Source organism: Folsomia candida, unplaced genomic scaffold, assembly GCF_002217175.1.
Source record: "Folsomia candida strain VU population unplaced genomic scaffold, ASM221717v1 Fcan01_Sc003, whole genome shotgun sequence".
Classification (NCBI taxonomy): Eukaryota; Metazoa; Arthropoda; class Collembola; order Entomobryomorpha; family Isotomidae; genus Folsomia; species Folsomia candida.
In genome coordinates, this window is record NW_019091195.1 from 1,503,449 (window position 1) to 1,522,321 (window position 18,873).

The 18,873-nt window shown below is 35.3% G+C and overlaps 5 protein-coding genes and 1 non-coding gene across 9 annotated transcripts; 2 read left to right on the forward strand and 4 right to left on the reverse strand.

Moving 5' to 3' along the window:
- Window positions 1-431: 431 nt before the first annotated feature.
- Trnaq-cug lies at window positions 432-503 on the reverse strand. Its single transcript has one exon. It is a non-coding gene; the product is annotated as a tRNA-Gln (tRNA).
- A 1,357-nt stretch (window positions 504-1,860) lies between these two features.
- LOC110846361 lies at window positions 1,861-5,772 on the reverse strand. 2 transcript variants are annotated; one of them, XM_035849843.1, is made up of 4 exons: window positions 5,203-5,772; window positions 3,309-5,117; window positions 2,450-3,245; window positions 1,861-2,374 (listed from the first exon to the last, which is right to left on the reverse strand). In XM_035849843.1, the coding sequence occupies exons 2-4, from the start codon at window positions 3,318-3,320 to the stop codon at window positions 1,971-1,973; spliced, it is 1,212 nt and encodes a 403-aa protein (XP_035705736.1). In that variant the 5' UTR covers window positions 3,321-5,117; window positions 5,203-5,772; the 3' UTR covers window positions 1,861-1,970. The 2 variants fall into 2 exon arrangements, with proteins under 2 accessions (XP_035705736.1, XP_035705735.1); XM_035849842.1 differs by having other exon boundaries at window positions 3,309-5,102; window positions 5,203-5,765.
- Window positions 5,773-6,377: 605 nt separating this feature from the next.
- On the forward strand, window positions 6,378-8,180 carry LOC110847731. The gene is made up of 5 exons (XM_022094726.2): window positions 6,378-7,063; window positions 7,133-7,210; window positions 7,282-7,385; window positions 7,467-7,655; window positions 7,720-8,180. The coding sequence occupies exons 1-5, from the start codon at window positions 6,981-6,983 to the stop codon at window positions 7,761-7,763; spliced, it is 498 nt and encodes a 165-aa protein (XP_021950418.1). The 5' UTR covers window positions 6,378-6,980; the 3' UTR covers window positions 7,764-8,180.
- Window positions 8,181-8,409: 229 nt separating this feature from the next.
- LOC110846300 (glutathione S-transferase 1) lies at window positions 8,410-9,531 on the forward strand. Its single transcript, XM_022093000.2, has 4 exons — window positions 8,410-8,679; window positions 8,763-8,963; window positions 9,046-9,243; window positions 9,319-9,531. The coding sequence occupies exons 1-4, from the start codon at window positions 8,539-8,541 to the stop codon at window positions 9,439-9,441; spliced, it is 663 nt and encodes a 220-aa protein (XP_021948692.1). The 5' UTR covers window positions 8,410-8,538; the 3' UTR covers window positions 9,442-9,531.
- Window positions 9,532-9,944: 413 nt separating this feature from the next.
- Window positions 9,945-13,997, reverse strand: LOC110846298 (BTB/POZ domain-containing protein 2). Of its 3 annotated transcripts, XM_022092997.2 has the most exons (10): window positions 13,551-13,997; window positions 12,976-13,243; window positions 12,682-12,902; window positions 12,460-12,594; window positions 12,176-12,373; window positions 11,715-12,106; window positions 10,933-11,648; window positions 10,729-10,865; window positions 10,448-10,631; window positions 9,945-10,358 (listed from the first exon to the last, which is right to left on the reverse strand). In XM_022092997.2, the coding sequence occupies exons 2-7, from the start codon at window positions 13,240-13,242 to the stop codon at window positions 11,530-11,532; spliced, it is 1,332 nt and encodes a 443-aa protein (XP_021948689.1). In that variant the 5' UTR covers window position 13,243; window positions 13,551-13,997; the 3' UTR covers window positions 9,945-10,358; window positions 10,448-10,631; window positions 10,729-10,865; window positions 10,933-11,529. The 3 variants fall into 3 exon arrangements, with proteins under 3 accessions (XP_021948689.1, XP_021948690.1, XP_035705737.1); XM_022092998.2 differs by lacking the exon at window positions 13,551-13,997 and having other exon boundaries at window positions 11,733-12,106; window positions 12,976-13,544; XM_035849844.1 differs by lacking the exon at window positions 13,551-13,997 and having other exon boundaries at window positions 10,933-11,640; window positions 12,976-13,544.
- A 565-nt stretch (window positions 13,998-14,562) lies between these two features.
- LOC110845655 lies at window positions 14,563-15,592 on the reverse strand. The gene is made up of 2 exons (XM_022092111.1): window positions 15,530-15,592; window positions 14,563-15,399 (listed from the first exon to the last, which is right to left on the reverse strand). The coding sequence occupies exons 1-2, from the start codon at window positions 15,590-15,592 to the stop codon at window positions 14,563-14,565; spliced, it is 900 nt and encodes a 299-aa protein (XP_021947803.1).
- Window positions 15,593-18,873: the final 3,281 nt, after the last annotated feature.

Sequence of the window (18,873 nt, forward strand, 5' to 3'; positions counted from 1 at the left end):
GATAGACATATGTACATAAGCCTGGATCCAGCCTATAGAGAAAGTTGCCAAACTCCGAGTCGCAGAACGAGATTGTTGCAAATTTCTCATGCACTCAAACTGTCCTGGAACGCAGAACATGGGAAATATCTAGATAATAATTTCAAATTCCATCGAATGTGTCACATACATTGTCACACGTAGTACATTTAACTGCCAAGTCCCAAGTGTTAAGCTTTAACATTTGGCATATGCCTTACATAACCTTCACTTGTGTGCTGAGGAGATGACCTCGTCCATTTTTTGCAAAAATAATTTGTTTGGATCACAAACACTCGTTTGTTTAGGATGCATTTTAAGTAGGCATAAAAATGTTCAAAAATAGACAAAACATTGCCAAAAGACATGTCACAGTTAATTTAAGTTTTAGAAATTTATGGCAAAATGCTGCAAGGTCCCACCGAGACTTGAACTCGGATCGCCAGATTCAGAGTCTGGAGTGCTAACCATTACACCATGGAACCATTTTTGGGGAATTTTGACTCATCTCAACCTCAAACATACGCGCAAAATCCCGTCTTTTTATAAATGCAAGGTTTGCATAGATGTTTAAATCTGCTTGACCTGACTTGATATGACACTTTATATGCTGAATAATCATAATCCACCCAAATAAATCTTAATTATGTAGCTATATGGGCAGATAAGAAAATTACATCATAGATTAGAATACCTGCAAGTTGTATGTATACATATGTAAGTGATCGTGATCATAATTTTGAAGCTTTGGTACACAGTTTATCCTAAAAAACAGTCGGATAAATAATTCTCAACCCAACTGGAGACATGAAATTTCCTGTCCTGGCATTAATTATGTTTTCCAGAGTGATTACAAAAAATTACAATGATTACACACATATGTACGTATAAATATCCAAATACAGATGTATCCAGTTTAATGCAGTTCGATTAATGCGCAACAGTTTGTGGTGTCAAATGACATTGTTAAAAATAGTTGGATGTCCAAAGCTTTGCATCTGCCCCTCACTCATTAGGTTTTTAGCCTGCGTCAAGGCTTATGGAACCATCATGTCCGTCTATTTATCTGTCTGGCTATAAATCTCGTTAGACTCATCATATCCACTTGAAATTTGGTACACATGTAGTATTTGGCAAATGAGGAGTTAAATTAAGATTTGAGCAAAATCGGTCAAGTAGTTGCCCTATGGGGGTCATAAAGGTGGGGGGGGGGTCGTTGATATTAATTTTTTAAATTGATTGAAAGAAGCTGAAATTTTGCCTGCTAGATTATCGGAAGATTCTTGAAAATTATGAATTGTAGCTGGTAATATTAGTTGGGTCATCTGACAATAACTTAGAAACGGACTGTGACCCTAACTCGGGCTAAATCAACACTGTAAGTACATACGTAGGTTCCCTGTATGACACGGCAAAAAAAGTAAATGTTCTGACCACAGTGACTGTATACGTACTTCTCGTCGTGGTTTGTAAAGATATCTCCCCTCACATAAAATACGAGCCCGATAGATTTTGCAAATAACTATCACTCATGATTAAAAATGCATAACATCCATATTTAAGTATGCAATTCTGGACAAAAAATTATTGTTTTGTGGCATAGGGAAAAAATAAAACTGCAATTAATATGTATCATCCATTTCTTCCAGACAGAAAGTTCGCCATAACATTGTATATATGTATCAAGATTGTACGATACATTTAATTTAGCAAATATGCTGACTGATCATGAGAGTTGCTAATTCGTTAGATTTTTAAGGAGAATGCGACACGGAAAATAGCTTATGTACGAAAATATGCGTGCACATTGCATATTTATTGCAAAATATTAACAAACACGAACTTCTGTGTTCCTTTTGTTTATTTTGTACCCACAAAAGCAAGCTAAAAACTTGACTTTCTTACATACATATTTAACAAAGACTTAGATTTTGAAAATGTGAATATTATTCTTATCGTGCTAAACCTGCTACAATGCTGAAAACCATTGCAACAAGCATCGTCACACCACTTCCATTTCTGGAACCGCTTGAAGTTTTAAGACAAGTATTGCGCTGCATATAAGTCTTGGTACAATTTGCTTTTTTGCCAGTCAACCTTTTGACTTTTTTGTACCCAGCAGGACATGTTGGGATGAATGTTGTACAGGATGTGTTAAAAATTTTGATTTCACGATTTTTTAAGCAGCAGAAACTCCTTTCATGATTCTTTTTTCCACATGAGGTCATATCGCGATCCAATTGACGATACCCGGTTGGGCAGGTCGAGATGAAAGGGGTGCATGACGTCGTAAAACAGGAAGGACCTTGACCAAATGGGCAACAGTAGTTTCTGGACTCGGAAAGTTTCGGGCAGCCTAAAAATCATAATTAATTTAACACCAGTTTTTCATTTTATCAGAATTAGCTACGCATAATTAATTACGCTTTACCAGTCTTATCGTGATCAAGTTTCATGTATCCAAATGGACAACTTGGGATGCCCATAGTGCAATTAGTTGTTAGACAGTGATGAGGAATATATTTTGAAGGAAATAAAGGCTTGTCATTTTTGGGATGAAGATTCAGAGTGTTATTTTTAGTCAAATTTCCTAAATTTGTAGAATTTTTCTTTGAAATGGGTGGCATAAAGATGGGTTTTGTGGCGTTTAGCTTTGTAAATGGTTTCGTGGCGTTTAACTTTGCAATTGATTTTGTGGGGTTTGGTTTAGCAATTGGTTTTGTAAAGTTTGTCTTCGTAAAATTTGTCGAGATATGCGAATGCTGCAAAGTTGTATGTGGCTTGGAAGAATTTGCTTGAGACGTGTATTTAAGAGGATTTGTCGTGCCATTAGACTTTTTCGTTGTGCTTGAATTTAACGAGCCAAAACTTGTGGTATTTAAAGTCTTTGGTTTAACATGGCCATGATTGTGATAAGTTGTTGTCGAGTTAAGAGTAAAATTTTGGCTGCTGGATTTCAGGTGTTTTGTAGCATTATTAGTTTTTGTGGTGCTAACATTATGAAAAGGTGTTGAATTCTTTGCCTTTGTCAGATTCATTTTGTGATTGAACGGATGTGGAGTTACAACCACTTTAGCAGGGCTATTAATTTTTCCATTTTTATTAGTATTAAAATTGGTTGAGTTCTTTACTGTTGGATTAGAATGCTGATGTGACCCGTTTCCCAGTACGAATGTTGGAAAAAGTAGAATCAGTGTCAAAATATAAAATGGTCCACCACGTTTACACTATATAATGAAATTATGCATTAGTATGATTTTTGTTTTTGATAAAATAATCCCTGAAATTACCTTTAGGAACATTTTATTATGTTTGATTTAATTTTGTCAGCGCAATACAAATTAAGACTGAAACTACTTATTAAAGGTTTTAAACGCTAAATAAAAATTTTAACCAAAAATTTTTACATGAAAAAGCAAATTGTATCGACAAAGGTTTGATCATAATCAACGTCCACACGTGCATCGCGTGTTCTTAATGAAAACAGCTTTTACAGTCTATATATTTTGTAATTGATTTTAAAAAAATTGAGGACGGCATGACATTTATTGTTATATTTTACGGGAACAAATAATTTAACATCATATTTATGTAGAGTCCATGCTGAATTTATTGTTATGCATGATAATATTTTACCTTGAAATTTAAACCTTAGCATTATTCAATAGATGAATAGAATATAAAGTTCATGTGCATAAGTATTTAAAGTTCAAGCGTGACAATTCAAAGAAGCCCAATAATGCCGTCTTTAGTTATGCATGTAACGAAAAATTTGGGGGGGGGGGGGGGTAAAAGTTGATACAGTGCTATATGCGAAGGGCGAGGGGGTGTAAGGGTTTTGAGATCAGGGTCTTTGTATTTATGATCTAGATATTCACTACTACAGTTTTCAAAAAGAAAGTAAAACGATAATAGTAAAGTGAAAACACATTAAATCAGGTTAACTACTGCATTTTCTTTAAATCTAACACAATGAAAATCTCATTGGCATTCACACCCACAACGTGATATTAAGTTTACGATAATGAAGTTTAGAAATTGAAATTAAGCTACAAGACATAGTTTATTTTTATAATACTTGTCAAAAGTGAGTAAACCAATTAAATTACCACATGATCACAGAATCATAAATTTGTTATTAATTTCTTTGACAGAATTGTTTGCTACATTTTAAAATTAAGATCCTCGAAATTTGTTGATTACATACAAATATGTTTTAGAGAAACAGGATCGTTTCGAATTGGTGGAAAGTGATGATTTAGATTATTCAGAATATAATTGTGTTATAATGTTCAAATTGAATACTTACTTATTTATATTTTATCCCCAAGCACGATACAAACCGTACGGTTGACGGTGCTGGTGAAATTCGAAATACTTTAACAAAAATAAGGGAATTAAGTAAGATATAAAACCGTAACAAGTTTTTCGTATTATAAATATTTTTACGGAAAGTGGATGAGATAAACAAAAAGTATCATAATTAATTGAACCGAAGTTAGTGTGCATTGTAAACAAAAAACATGCTTCATTGTTAAATTTACAGTTATGCATTTGTTAGTAAACTAGACCGATTATTTAATTGGTTATTCTTGGTATCCCAATTGTTTTTATTAAACTTATTCTCTTCAGTGCTAATTTATTTTGGTAGTTATTGTTAGTTTTAGGTTTTGTTGGCATTGCAATGACCTGAATTTTAAAAAATAGTTAAAATAAGTCACTTAATAATCCCTAAGGATTAAACCAGATTATTTAGCTCATAATCTCAAAGGGTGTTGATTTAAGAATTGTATTCTTAACTAATCTACTCTAAATAGCCATAATTAGTAAACCATGATTAAAATAAAAATAAAATTCTAAAAATTCCCCACAAACTACGTGTCCGACTGAATCGCATCCGCCGACGCTCTTCTATCTCTCGTCAAGAACTTTAGGTATTCTTTGTCCGATGTGTAATCGGGGTGTAAGGAAACGCGTCGAGATTCTGGAAGTAAAACGGGGCGTCCATCGTCTGTATGATCCAGATAAATGCTAGTCCTCCGTCCCTCCGTTGCTGGAGGTACATTCGAAGAGGAGGGAACCTTCTGTAAGAATAAATGCTGTTATTTTAAAATGGCTAATGTGACTAATGACTAATGACATCTGTCAAAAACAAAGTTCAAAGTTGCAAAGTTTTTAGCCTACCGTTGATGATGGACAAATCTTGTCGGAACCGATACTAGCTCCACTCAGACGTCGTTGATAATTTCGTATCGCAGACCCCATTATGCTCTTAAAATATGTCACAAGTTGGTGTGAATCGGTTGGAGATTTATTGTGAACGTGAGAGTCTCAACTTTTGAACTGTTTGCATCCAGAGTTTTGCAATTGTGTTTTATATATTAATTTAAATTACACCGAATTGCCTGTTAATTCGCTAACAATGAATTTTACTTCGCATTCTGGTCTGCTCTCGTGGTTTCATTCTGGAAGTTTATGTATTTTTTGTGCAGTACTACGTGCTGAATATGTTAAATTACAATTACAACAACGAGTATACATATGCACATGTATACAGAACTCTAGGACTATTGAGTATGTATTTAGATATGTACGCAAATATGTATAACTAACAACAACTCACAAATTGATATATCAGGACAAGTCACGTACGATTCTGACTTGATTAAATTAACACAATTGTGTAAACTCTTCCTCATTCATCGAAGCAATAGGACACCAAAGCTGCATTAATACCAATGAAGCGAGCTGAATTTAATCATGTGGCGTCGCTTATTTATTGCTGCGTGCAAAATCAGAGACTCGTAAATTAATGCAGTCTGGTTGAATAAGTAATTTAATTAGAACATTTTCATTGATGATCTCAATAGTTAACTGCAAATAATACATCTAAATCGCAGTTATGCATGCATCACTGTCAACTGTGTTAACTTTCTTTGTTGTTGGGGAAGCTTAATTTTATGGGTACTTTAGTACAGTCACTGCTTTATGTGATTCATGCGAACGTGATGCAGTGAGTAATTCAACCTTTTGCATGTTTATCGTCACAAAAGCACTAGAACTTAGGAATAGAATATTTAAATGTATTACGTCATGAATAGGATTTCCAATGTCATGAAAGGCAAAATTTTGTGACTCGCAAAGAAATGTACGCAAATAAATATACATATTCCTTCATCTAGAGAGGAAACGTTACATATCTGTGTTTTGACGACGTAGATTTTATATATGTATGTATTCAAAGTTGAGCATTTGTCAATAACCTTAAAATGAAATTTTAATGTCCCAATTATACATCAGTATGACCAATTGTTTCATTATTGACTTTATTGATGGATGAGTGCAGTATTCCAATATGTGGCTATAGTCGTTAAAATGGTTTTCAGTATTAGACCTGTTGGAATTGAATATTAAATATGCAATAAATATGCATTTTGTAATACGAACAAATGTATTCATCTAGCAACTACGACTAAATCTACATGCGTGGATATTTGATATAGGAATAAAGAAATACACGGAATGAAACATAACGAGAATATATTCAGTAAAATAACATTTTAATGACAAAATACTTTAGTTGTTAGTTTGGGGAGTTTAGAATTTAGAATATTTGTATTCCATACATATTTATGTATTTTTACATCTACCGTAATGCAACGACGAACGACATCAAACGTATTTATGAAAAATCGTAGTGGCAGAAAACGTATAGCAATGTCGTTAGGTCATTGCAATTCTATGAATTTTTTTCTCCTTCAAACATATCAAGTATTTACTCTGTATAAAATGTACTTTTGCGTGTACTGATGGAATTGATCATGTGAATAATAGTTTACCTTTACCTACTTGTTGAATGACAGTTATTCATACTCGGTTTCATAGATTTCAAAGTTCTTTCTATTACTACTTAATTTTGCACATTTTAATTTACAAAATCTAGTGGAAGCACCAAATTAATAATGATTTCAAATATTCAGTGTATATTAGTATTTATTTTTACAATAGTTACTACTACTGCAAGAGCAGAGGATTATTGTTTCAAGTAATATTTTAAAATCTCATATTGTTAAAGGTGATTTTTCATTTATATAAATTTTCCGCTATATTAAAGGAACTGTCAGAATTATTTCCCAGGACAGAAATTTTCAGATTGTGTAAGAGCTCAAACATCAGGCAGTAAAAACTGCGGGTTAGTAAAATTTGTGGAATTAAATAAGAATGCATAGATACTAACCACCAGTACAAATGTTTCTTAACCAGATTGCCTCCATTTTTCGGAATCATTGTACTATTCACAATTATAGTTGTACTCCTCGTGTTGGGATTATGCGTCCGGAATTGCATGCTAGTGAGCGACTTGTATTGTAAGTTGCATTGCATACATATTTTTCTCCCCTCAAATATGTGTAAAATGTTATTAAAAATATTTTAAACAATTATTTAAGCTGATAGTCAGCTAAGCAGGAGAGCTAACACATTCAACCAAAGTACTTTATCTCGACCTCCTCAGTACACTGTGTACAATATACATTCGCAAGAATTTGCACCACCGTACGAATCGGTAGGCGTAGTTCCTCCGTACATACAAAATCATCACTCCAACCACGGATTCCAAAGATCTGACAGCGAATCACGTAATGCAATCATGTACCAAAAAATAAAAGTCGATTTTTAACTACTTTTTTTCAATATTTGTAGAATTGCCATCATATGATCAAGCTATGGCCAAGACGTCCAAGTGATTCTAGATCAATTCATAGTTAATACATATGTATTGGACAAATAAAGTACCTGAAGGTTCTAAATACTTATTTAGTTGTTAAATTAAGTCGGTAACTGGTAAGGTAACCGGTATAAGGCTGATTCTAATCCTGAAATTGTCAGTATTGTACTAGATAGATACGTATATCTACAGAGTAAACATACATACGTAATCAAATTATTATTGATATACTATGACAATGGATATCATGCTTTCATACAATGGCAAACATGGTTTCTTGTGTTGTCCAGTTTGTTTGCATATGTATGTTTGTAAATTCTCACGTCTGCTTCAGATTATTTAACCTTGTAGACAACATAAGTTTTAGAGTAAAGGGGATAGAATTTGTATGCAAGACAAAGTAATAAATTTTGCAAGCCATTGCATACTGCATTAAGCTGGTTACACATATTTATTTTCAGATAATGTTTCAAATTATCCTGAAGAAATTCATGAATATGATTTACAAATTAACTGACATGTGTAATTCCATTGAGTTAAACAAAGTAGATACTTTTTTTGCATGAAAGTAATAGCGGCAGAGTGAGATATTTAAGGTAATAAAACAACAAGATAACCCTCTTATCTATGTAACTATTCGACGAAATATCGAGCATATCATTATCACACTGGCCTACATACATTTAACACTTGTACATAATTTCTCACATGCCACTGCCACTCCCTTTTTCCATTGTAACATTACTTGAACTGATTTTGCCAAGAGACAACTATTTCACATTTCTACAGCAAATATGCTGATTGACCTTTACGGAAATGGGGCGAGTGCGCCATGCAGGAGCGTTTTATTGACTGCCAAAACCCTGGGCGTTGCTATTAACATGATTCAAACAAAACCAATGTCCCCGGATGTTGAGAAACCCGATTTCATAAAGGTAGGTACATATGTAGTTAATTTCCATTATGCTGAACACCTTTATAAATTATTTTTTAACGATGACAATTTCCTGGAGTACAGATGAACCCCCAAAAAACTGTTCCAACATTAAACGATAATGGACTTTATCTTAACGAAAGCAGAGCCATCATGCAATATTTGTGCAATAAGTATGCAAAAAACGACAAATACTACTCTAAAGTTCCCAATGAGAGGGCGATCGTTGACTGTCGTCTTAACTTTGACATTGGCACGCTTTACCCAAGATTTGCGGAAACTTATGTAAGTAAAGTGAAATAATATGAATGTGCTGATATTTCTAATGATGTCTGGTTGTTTCAATTATTTTGCATATTTTCACCAGTATCCAGTCATTTTCTTCGGACAACCAAAGTTTGATGACGATAAACTGAAGCGTTTAGACGATGCGGTTGAGTTTGTCGAGAGTTACCTGGAGCACGGTTACATTGCTGGAAGTACATTAAGTATTGCCGATATCGCTGTGGTTGTGACTTTATCAACCATGGAGGCATTTGGCCACAACCTGGAAAAATTCCCCAAGGTACATTGTGAACAGAATAATTCAGAAATACTACAATACTACAGTTGATTATAAACTATGCGTAATTGTAAATAGGTGCTTGATTATATGGCCCGATGCAAAAAAGAAATTGCAGGATATGAAGAAATTAACCAAAAAGGGCTCGATTTCTTTGTTGGACTTGCAGGGCCAGCTCTGGAGAAAGCAAGACAAGCATAATTTCCCATTCTTATGTTACATTTTATGTTTATTGTCTAATTCAATGAACAAGAATATGGAGAATAAATTGAATTGTAAGGAATTCCCATATTTCAGAATTTGTATACTGCTTTATTTATTTTCATTCATCCAAATCTAGTCAACATATTTTATCATCTTTAAATCGTATCAACGATCATCTTGAGGAAAGTAGTAAAATCGTAGGGTTCATGAAAATTGCCGTAAAAAATGTTTATGCAAAGACTCAGGTGATACATACTCGTGGATACATATATGAAATATTCTTAAAAGTTATTTTATGCATCATATATCCATATCCTCATCCTGCAGATTTATGACTCGGCCCAATTCTGAATATGAATTATGATGCAACATGGTAAATAGCGGTAAACCATAAAACCCACCGACGGAAAAATATAACAAGTTTATCGCTGCCTATCTCGACCAATTCGAGGGATCATCAAGTGATCAAGAGATCTTATCATTATATTTTGTAATAGGATTTCATGCCAGAACAAAATTTTATTATAACCATTTGAAGAAAAAAAATGTCGTAAACACTTAACGATTTAGAAATTATTCTTGAATCTTCAAGCATTTATCCGCATTATTACTACTAAATGGTTTAACAAAGTGTGAAAAATCCTCGCCCGGGTACAACTCGTTTGCCTCTTGCAACATATCATCCCAAAGTTCATCCAGAGTTCTGCCCGTCAGTCTCGGGAATATTGAGTGTGCATAAGTTCCCTCGCGACAGTCTTTGTTAACCCAGTAAATCATGGGGTTATAACGTCTGTGGACAAAGTCGAGAAAATAGGCGGTGACCCTGTACCCATCCCGGTACGACTGGGAAGGTGTTGGTCTGTTGGGTTTATTTTGTGGTTCAAAATGGAAAAATCGGACCCAATCGGCAATTCCTTGAGGAATCAAGTATTTAAATTATTTATGTTGGGTTTAAATTATGAGGAAATATGCACAATCCTAGTGATAATTGTGTAAGCACTACCTTCAGTAATCCACCAATCTGAATTCGTATAACAGACTGGATATGCTTGGATGACGTGTGCCATTTCATGCACCATTGAGCCAATGTCACTATTTCTCCGATAATAGTCTACAGAGCCAACAATCTGATTTCCTGCTGCATACGCTACCCCGTCGTAATTAGGGTCAAAATAAATGTTGATGACCTAATTTTTAAAACACAAGGTACACAAATGAAGAAATACTGGATGCCATTGTTTTCACAGGGTACATATTATTTTCATAAAAATCATGTAGTCTCACTGTGGGTGGAGTGTACGTGGGCGAGTTCAGGATTTCTCCAACCTGGTCGAACCAAGAAAGTAGCGTTGCTCGGACAGCAACTCCAAACGCGGCGAGGTCGGGGGCGTGGGTGGTGTTGACCCATATTTCAACGCCGTCTATCAAGTAATTTAATCCCCGAATATTTTAATACATCTACCACCTTAAACTTGATAATAAGCTTACATGATCCATGGCACAGAAATAGCAGGACAAAAAATTTGGAAAAATCCATAACTATGCAGATTTATAAAGGATGAAAATAGCAAATGAATAAGATGACTAGCCATTGCTCTTGATTAGACACTGTATTTTATTAAATGCTTATCATTTTGAACAGTGTTTGACATTTGGTTAGCATGACATGATTGATTAATTAAACCTGATAGTCCGGACAATAATAAAATAATTAAGGTATCAAGCCTGAGATGCATAGCAAACGATTATCAATTATTTTAAATTAACAAGTGACATTGTATTGTTCTCATAATTTTGGAATGCATGATTGGCAGTAGGACCTAATATGCAGTCCTGTCAATGTAGGATATCTACACAATTAAGTAAATAAATATTTTCATAGATAGAGAGATTTGCTATCTGTCGGATAAATTATATTATTTGATTACCAAATTCTAAACAAATTAAAAAAAGCTGAACACTTTTTATGCAAATAAATATTCTGCACTAATACGATGATCGAGGTTTCTATTGAACTGGACCTATCATAAAGAAACCACTTGTTTGATATAATACTGAATTCGTACAAATCTATCATGGATCTAGTTAAAACCTGAATCCAATTTCAATTAGTCTACATGAATACGCAATGTACCGGAAATTAACAATTTTGTTTCCACCGCCTCCAGTGCTTTTCACAGGGAATCGTTCAATCCTCTGATCCGCTAATAAATTTTTTTTATTAACCTCAAGAATTTGCAAAACACTTCATGATGAATTTAAGATATTACCGTAAAAAGTATCCGGACCTTTTAATTTATAAACCACTTTATAAAGAATTCCAGGTTCTATTCTCACTTGACAGGTCTCATCGTTAAACACGACCCTCATGACTTGTCTTCGTTTGCACACGACGCTTTGGTTCGTTCGGTAGATTAGTGTGTTTGTTGACTGAACCATGATTTGAATTGCTACGTCGTACGTGGCGTCATCAAGGTCCGGCGCCGGGAAGCCTAAATGCGTAATCTGGAGCGGGGTGTCGACCTCGAATGAATCGTAGTACAAGATATGACTAACATAGGGATAAGTCATGTCCGTTAGCCTCACGGCAAAATGGGCGCAGTATGTCTTGCTAGTAGAACGCCGTGGTTTAAAAGAGTATGGAAGTGGTGGAAGATTTGTTCTGCAATCACATTAAAACACATTACAGCATATCCTTCTTGCATCGTTAAATGCAACCGAAAATTAATACCTCTTATCTTTAGAACAACTCAAATGTTGCAAAATTAGAACCGATTGTTCCAAAGGTAGCACCTCCGACGGAACGATATGCAGAGAAAATTCTTCCGCTGAGATTAGTGGAAATCGAAGCAGCGGAAGAAGGGACTGTAAACATTTCGATTTTGATTCCGCTGTCCCCGATTGCAATTGAACTTGGTGTTCGGACCATCTGCATATCACAATTATTACGAGTCAAGCCACGATTATGCATAAAACTTAAAACATAATTGCATTATTTGTAGTCAATAATCTCACTTTACAACTCCACGGAAAAGGTCGAGTTCAAGAACATCGAGTTCGTCTTTTGATAAGAAATGCTGTAAATTTTTCTCAGTCATGTTAACAAAGTCGGTTGGATTTGTATCCATCTCTAAAAGCTTGTGGAAATTTCTACAAAAATCAATAATTTCATCAATTGTACATACATACTCACATACACATGACTTAAATCTAATTTTAGCATGCCGGATAAATTACCTCAACACCCATCCCTCCGCCCGAGTCTCGAGCTCTTTATCCCCCAAGAGTTGTGCGGCTTGGAAAATGGTAATCGCATTATCCTTCGTCAAATCACTTTTCAATAATTCTGAGCATTTCTGCGACAAGTCTGGAAGGTCATATTTTTCCGCCGCATACATCAATTCTACTGCCGTGTGAATAGTTGTCGTTCCCGATGGAAGGACGCCAGTGTACACGTACTAAACCAATAATAGAACTGTTATGCAACAACCTCACTATGTAATTAAGCAGGTACATAATTAGCCTACCAACCTCCAATAAAATCCACCACGCTTCCGAGCCCACGTCCTCCACCTTAACCACATCTTCCTTCAACGGTCCAGTAAACATGGTTTCGAACACCGGAGATGCCGCAATGAGGACGAGTTTGTGAGCATGGAAAACCCTCCGGTCTTCCTCGCCAGGAATTGGTGGCAGCGAAAAGGTCACATCCGTATGTAACTGATTGGTAAGTAGATAATGCAGCCGGTCGGAGGGGTTGACCATGGCGTGACGCCAATTTTTTGCAGTTTCAGTCATTCTTTGTCACAAAAGAATTTCAGCAGTTCAATATTTTTTCTCTGACACAATGAATCCCAAAATTCTAAACAAAACAGGACACTATACATACGCCAATAACTTTCAGTCGACTAATTACACCTCTGTCTGTGATTTGAGAGAGATGAGTTTTATTTATGGCCCTTCCTATCAGTCTGTCCTCACTTCCTTTTCACTATTTATTCTATGTATGTATTTATGTATGCTGTTACCACGCTGGCTGTTACTCATTTGTGTATTGACGTAGTAAATAAGGAAGGATGCTACTTACTACTTAAGTATGTACTTACGTTGGGTTTGAATAATTATCATTTGAATTTAAATTACAGACTCGCACAAGGTTGGGTTGGTTCTTAATTTTGATTTTGCGTTAAGTCTAGCACAGTCATCTTTGTCTGCACTATGGGATATGCAGTCAATTGTAGTCTGCTACATTCGGCTGTCAGTTGCATTTCGGAAGAAGACGAAGAAGTGTGGTTGGTTTAGACTGTGATGAAAGTGAATATACAATAAAGATGAATGAACTCTACTAGTTTTTTATACAGCACTGCTGGATTGTGAATTTGTGATGATGATACTTCATCATGATGTTGGGATTGCTATGATAAAACAAGTTTTATGCATTACGATCCATTACACATTTACACCGTCTAAACCAAGGTTTGCGTATTAACTTAACGAAACTATACACATGTACAAGTCTACTTTTATGTTACTCGACAAACACTATAACACACGACATTTTTACATCTGAACATAAAACTGAATCTCTCTCCTCACAAGGATCGAACTGATGAGGGAATTGGAGAAATGGCTTTGTGTAAAAGAAATGAACGTAAAGATGATATAGATATTTAGTAGTATGGGATTTGGTTACGTGATAAGATTGACCAGTACTTGTATAAATAATACGGGAATGAGTACCCTTTATGCACATTATGTGCAATATTTGTATGGTTTCGACGCTGCAAATGCTTTTACGGATGTGCACAATGCATACGTAAATAAAATGTAAGATTTTATCTGCAAGTAGAAGAAAATACTCGACTAAACTTAATTAATCGAATAAAAATATTAATCAATTAATTAATTGCGGGCTCATTATTATTCCATAATGCCAGTTAAGTTTATTGTTTTCATATAAACCATTTTTTACAGGACCATCACTTAATGGCACAAATTTATATCATACAAAAATATAAAATAAATATGTATCGTTATTTACTACTAAATCTACTTATTTCGCACATTTTATATGTATGTAAGTAGTATCTACATAATCTACTTATGTATCTTCCATACTTAGGTATATCCCAACCTTTTACTGACCTTGACCGCTTCTACCAGCTCACTTCCCCTATCAACGTCACTCCTTCTGACCATACCAACAAATTCGAAAAATTCAGTCCACCCATTTACTTGAACGACATCCTGGTAAAGTCCCTTTAATCTAACCTTTGCACAATCCGGGACCAGACCGAAGCGACCAAAGTCGGCACCATCCCCAGACTCAATTTCCAGTACGCCACTCTCCCACAAATTTTTGGCTACACTAATAAATCTGACCTGAAACATGACCAACCTTCGACTAACTACAGTCGCTTCAAAAACCTTCTTTGCCCTCTGTGCAAAGTCACCAGTTGCAGTGTTCAACAATTCTGGACATTTGGGAGGGTTATTTCTATTCCCTTTCGCATACCAAAACACATTCCTAGCATCACACTCCCTCATAAAGGGCTCACTTACATCTTTCCATTCATACTTATCAGACAAACTCAAATAAATCAAAAATTCTCCCAAATTCGCAAAATTATCCTTCTTTAAAGAATCCCTTCCTTTCAAAGCTCTTTGAATCTGCTCATCTGCAAACGACCCAAGATCAGGAGAATCCTTCTTAAATGCTAAAAGCAGTCTATAAAGGGCAAAATACCCATTGATAAATTTGTCATTTGCTGTCGCATTGTCACCATTGTTCATTATTTCCACTACCAAACTATTCATTAGACTAGAGCACACCTTGAACACTTTGTCTGCATCTGTCCCCGTGAATTTGATGTCTTCACATATTTTTCCTACATGGATGAGAAAACCTTTCTTGATGAGAGGACCTGCACTCCAGCCATCCTTGTTGAGGTATCTCTTATTGTCACATAATTAATGAATTTAACAGTGCCAATATCCTATCCATAAATTACATACTTGTCCATATTCATAGCATAAGAAAGTTACATTAATAAATAGATATTTGACTATGAATATGCATACATACACAAATCGCTTGGAGGTCAAGATAGCTTGACCCTTGAAACCAATCGCCCAAGTCTGGTCTCATGCTCACTTACAGATGTACTCATTTGCTTATTTTCCTAACCAGTAGAAAGTAAAATGACTTCGAGTCCAGATTACAACACGGAATCGCAACTAGTCACCAAGGTTAAATGCAGTTAATTATTTATTTTGTAACTAACCTGGCACATTTTTTTTTATATACATATGTGCATTTTCTTATAAATAGATAAAGGTGCGGTTGGCTGACGTAAATCATGATCTCAAGGACAAAGAAATCCTGCGATTTCTCCGAGGTGACTAATTATATTAAAAAGCCTTTGATTTCATACTTTAAAGTACATATTCTTCATTTTAAACACAGCCCGAGATCACAACGTAACCCTGGCGGAACACATGCTGAGAAATGTACAATAAACTATGCCGCATAATATATTTTTACAACTTTTAACAAATTCCCAATTACCAATTGACGTACATATGTATGTAGCATATTCAATGGAGAATTGACCATGACTGTGGTCGCTTTTTGCATGAGGCGAGTTGAGAAGGATGAGATTTGTGGGAGCAGCAAATATGCAAAAGTCCAGTTGTCGCCAGTCCAATTATCCACTTTACTATGTCTGTCCATAAGTTTCTTTTCCTCTGAAAACCTGTTGACCTTCATATTTTTGACCTGTAATTACTTGTCCGTGTCTCCTCCAGTGATTGGTGTATTGCCTGAGAGCCAGCCCCTCTGGCTGACTCTCCATAAAATTATTGTGTGAATTTTTGTGTCATTCTCAGTCCATCGGTCCCTCTGACCACTTGTATTTGTGTCGGTCTCTCTTGACCACCCATTCGGTCTTGTCGTTCTAAATTGAGAATCACCCTATTGGCGTTAATAATTTAAACTTGTGACAATAAATTAACCCTAAATTGTGACATTTCTCCTCCTCGATCTGGTCTTATCTGCGACCACTTTATTTGCTACGTCGTGACCCCACCGCCGCCGTCGTCATCATCATCATCATGGCACACACATAGAAATAACATCTGAAGTCGTCTCACAGTCGAAGTCATCATCACGGGCTCATTTGGACAATATTTCGTAACAATGACTTTAATCACGCTCGTTTTTGGACCATCGCCCCTGAAGTTGCGGAAGGTTTTCCCTTCTGCCTTGACGGCATTGATATTTTTTACTTTTTGATTTATGCTAGTAAATCAAATTATATTACTTTTAGGTATTCCGAGCTCAAAGAATCAGGTTGTGGCAAGTTGTTCTAAGCAAAGAAGGAATTCAGGAAAGTTATTATGCAGCTCGATAAAAATTTATTATGTTCAAAATGGGCACGTATTTTTAATGGTTGTTTTATTGGGTACTAGGCTTTAAGGGCCAATTATTGGCCCTAGAATTTTTAAGCCCGTCATTCCAGAAGAGCATTGATTTGGGGGCAAGTGAGACTCTGTGCGGGGAGTTCAACGGTGAACACACACACACACACACACAGACACACAAAGTTGTCGACCCGATTCTTTAAGTAGATTCCACGGGTCTATTCATTCAAAACTAGCACCTTAACTAGTCCATAAATATATTAATAAATAATAAATACTTTTTCATAGTCGTCTCTAATTTACGAGTAGTTCGGTAGTACTCTGCAGTTAAAGAAATAGAAAATCAAAATTTGGAAAATATACTTATTTTTGTAAAATTATAAAAGTTGAGGATCCAAATAAAATGGCATGGAATTATCGCGCCACAGAAAAGGATGAATCATGCCTCACAAATGGTACCTCAGAAAAGTGGCTCACTATCAGTTTAATTCTCAGTGTGTAAGAAAAGAGATGAAAAATGTCTCACATAACATCTCACATAATTTTATCTCAGAAATGTACAAATAGACACAGCAACTGAACTTTTTTTATTTGTTGACTCCTATCAATTAATTAATTACAAGTCTTTGTGCAAACTGTCCAAGAATACATTAAGTTTCCTGCACAATGACTTCATCAACTTTCACTCCACCAATACATGGCTTCATCAATGGGTGTGTCCGACTATACTGACCCATAATTCAACTTTATAGCCTGTATAAGAAACCATCAGGGACCTCCAGACCAATCACCAGTCCAATTAAAGAATTTTGAAAATCATAAAAAGTATGAGTGACCCTATGGTATCAATTCAAGTGATTTTTTTTTTGCATTTTTACATATGTTAAGCCGATAGTGTTTATGTAACAAAGTACATGGCACACAAAGCATTGGATTTACATATGTACCACGCTAGAATTTGCTGAATTTTTAATAAGTGGTAGCCAATATTGAGCAACATTTACAAACAATTATGCATTCACAAAATCGGAGTATGACTTTTCGAATTATAACGAACACTATTAAACATTTGAAAATATAAATTTACAGTAACATGAGCTAAAAATTTTGAACAGTGTGATATAATTCGAAGCACGGGACTGGGCACAAAGAAACATTGCACTGCTTGCACTGGAACACGGTCTCCTTTCTTGGTTTTTTAGCAGTTGGAGGGCCAGCTGCTTGCTGTTTGTTTGCGCATACATGACAAACTAGACCTCCATGCTGGCGAGATTTTGTTGATGGATTGTACTCCAAGAAATGACGCCCCGTTAAGGCTCAGTTTAAGTTTGAAAACGGAAAAAATTCTATCTTAGTTACTAACCTGATTGCATGCATTTTTTAATGAAAAACTTGAAATACGGGGGCACTGCCACCGGTCCAACGGATGAAGTTTTTGATTCAATTTTTGAGAAAAATGGTGGGTGGGACCTGTGACTATGCTAAGTGAAGCTTGATTTCGCAGGCATTCAATTCCTTCCTCTCTGGTAGCAATTATGAGCCAAAATTCGGCCATTTTTTGTGTTTGTGCAGCTATATTATGAGAGTTGTGATGAAGATGGAATGGAAGCGCTTCACTTAGCAAAGCCATAGGTCCTAAACACCATTTTTCTCAAAAATTGAATTAAAAACTTCATCCGTTGGACCGGTGGCAGTGCCCCCGTATTTCAATTTCGGGTTGATAAATTTATTCCCCCGATGGTAACTAAGCGCATGGCAAAAATTGTTGATTACAAACTGATTGCTCAACAAATATCACCAATTTCCAAATTTCACTGAAACTATTCCTCAAACAATTTTTCCAAATGGAAGTTGAATAATTGAGCTTCAATCATTATTTTATATAATCATAACTTCAGTGTTTCAATTGTTTGGGTGGTCAAAAAGTTGTAAATAGAATTCAATTGAATAATATTCCCCTTCATTCTGAATATATTTCTTCGTATTTTTTTTGCATTATTTAATAGT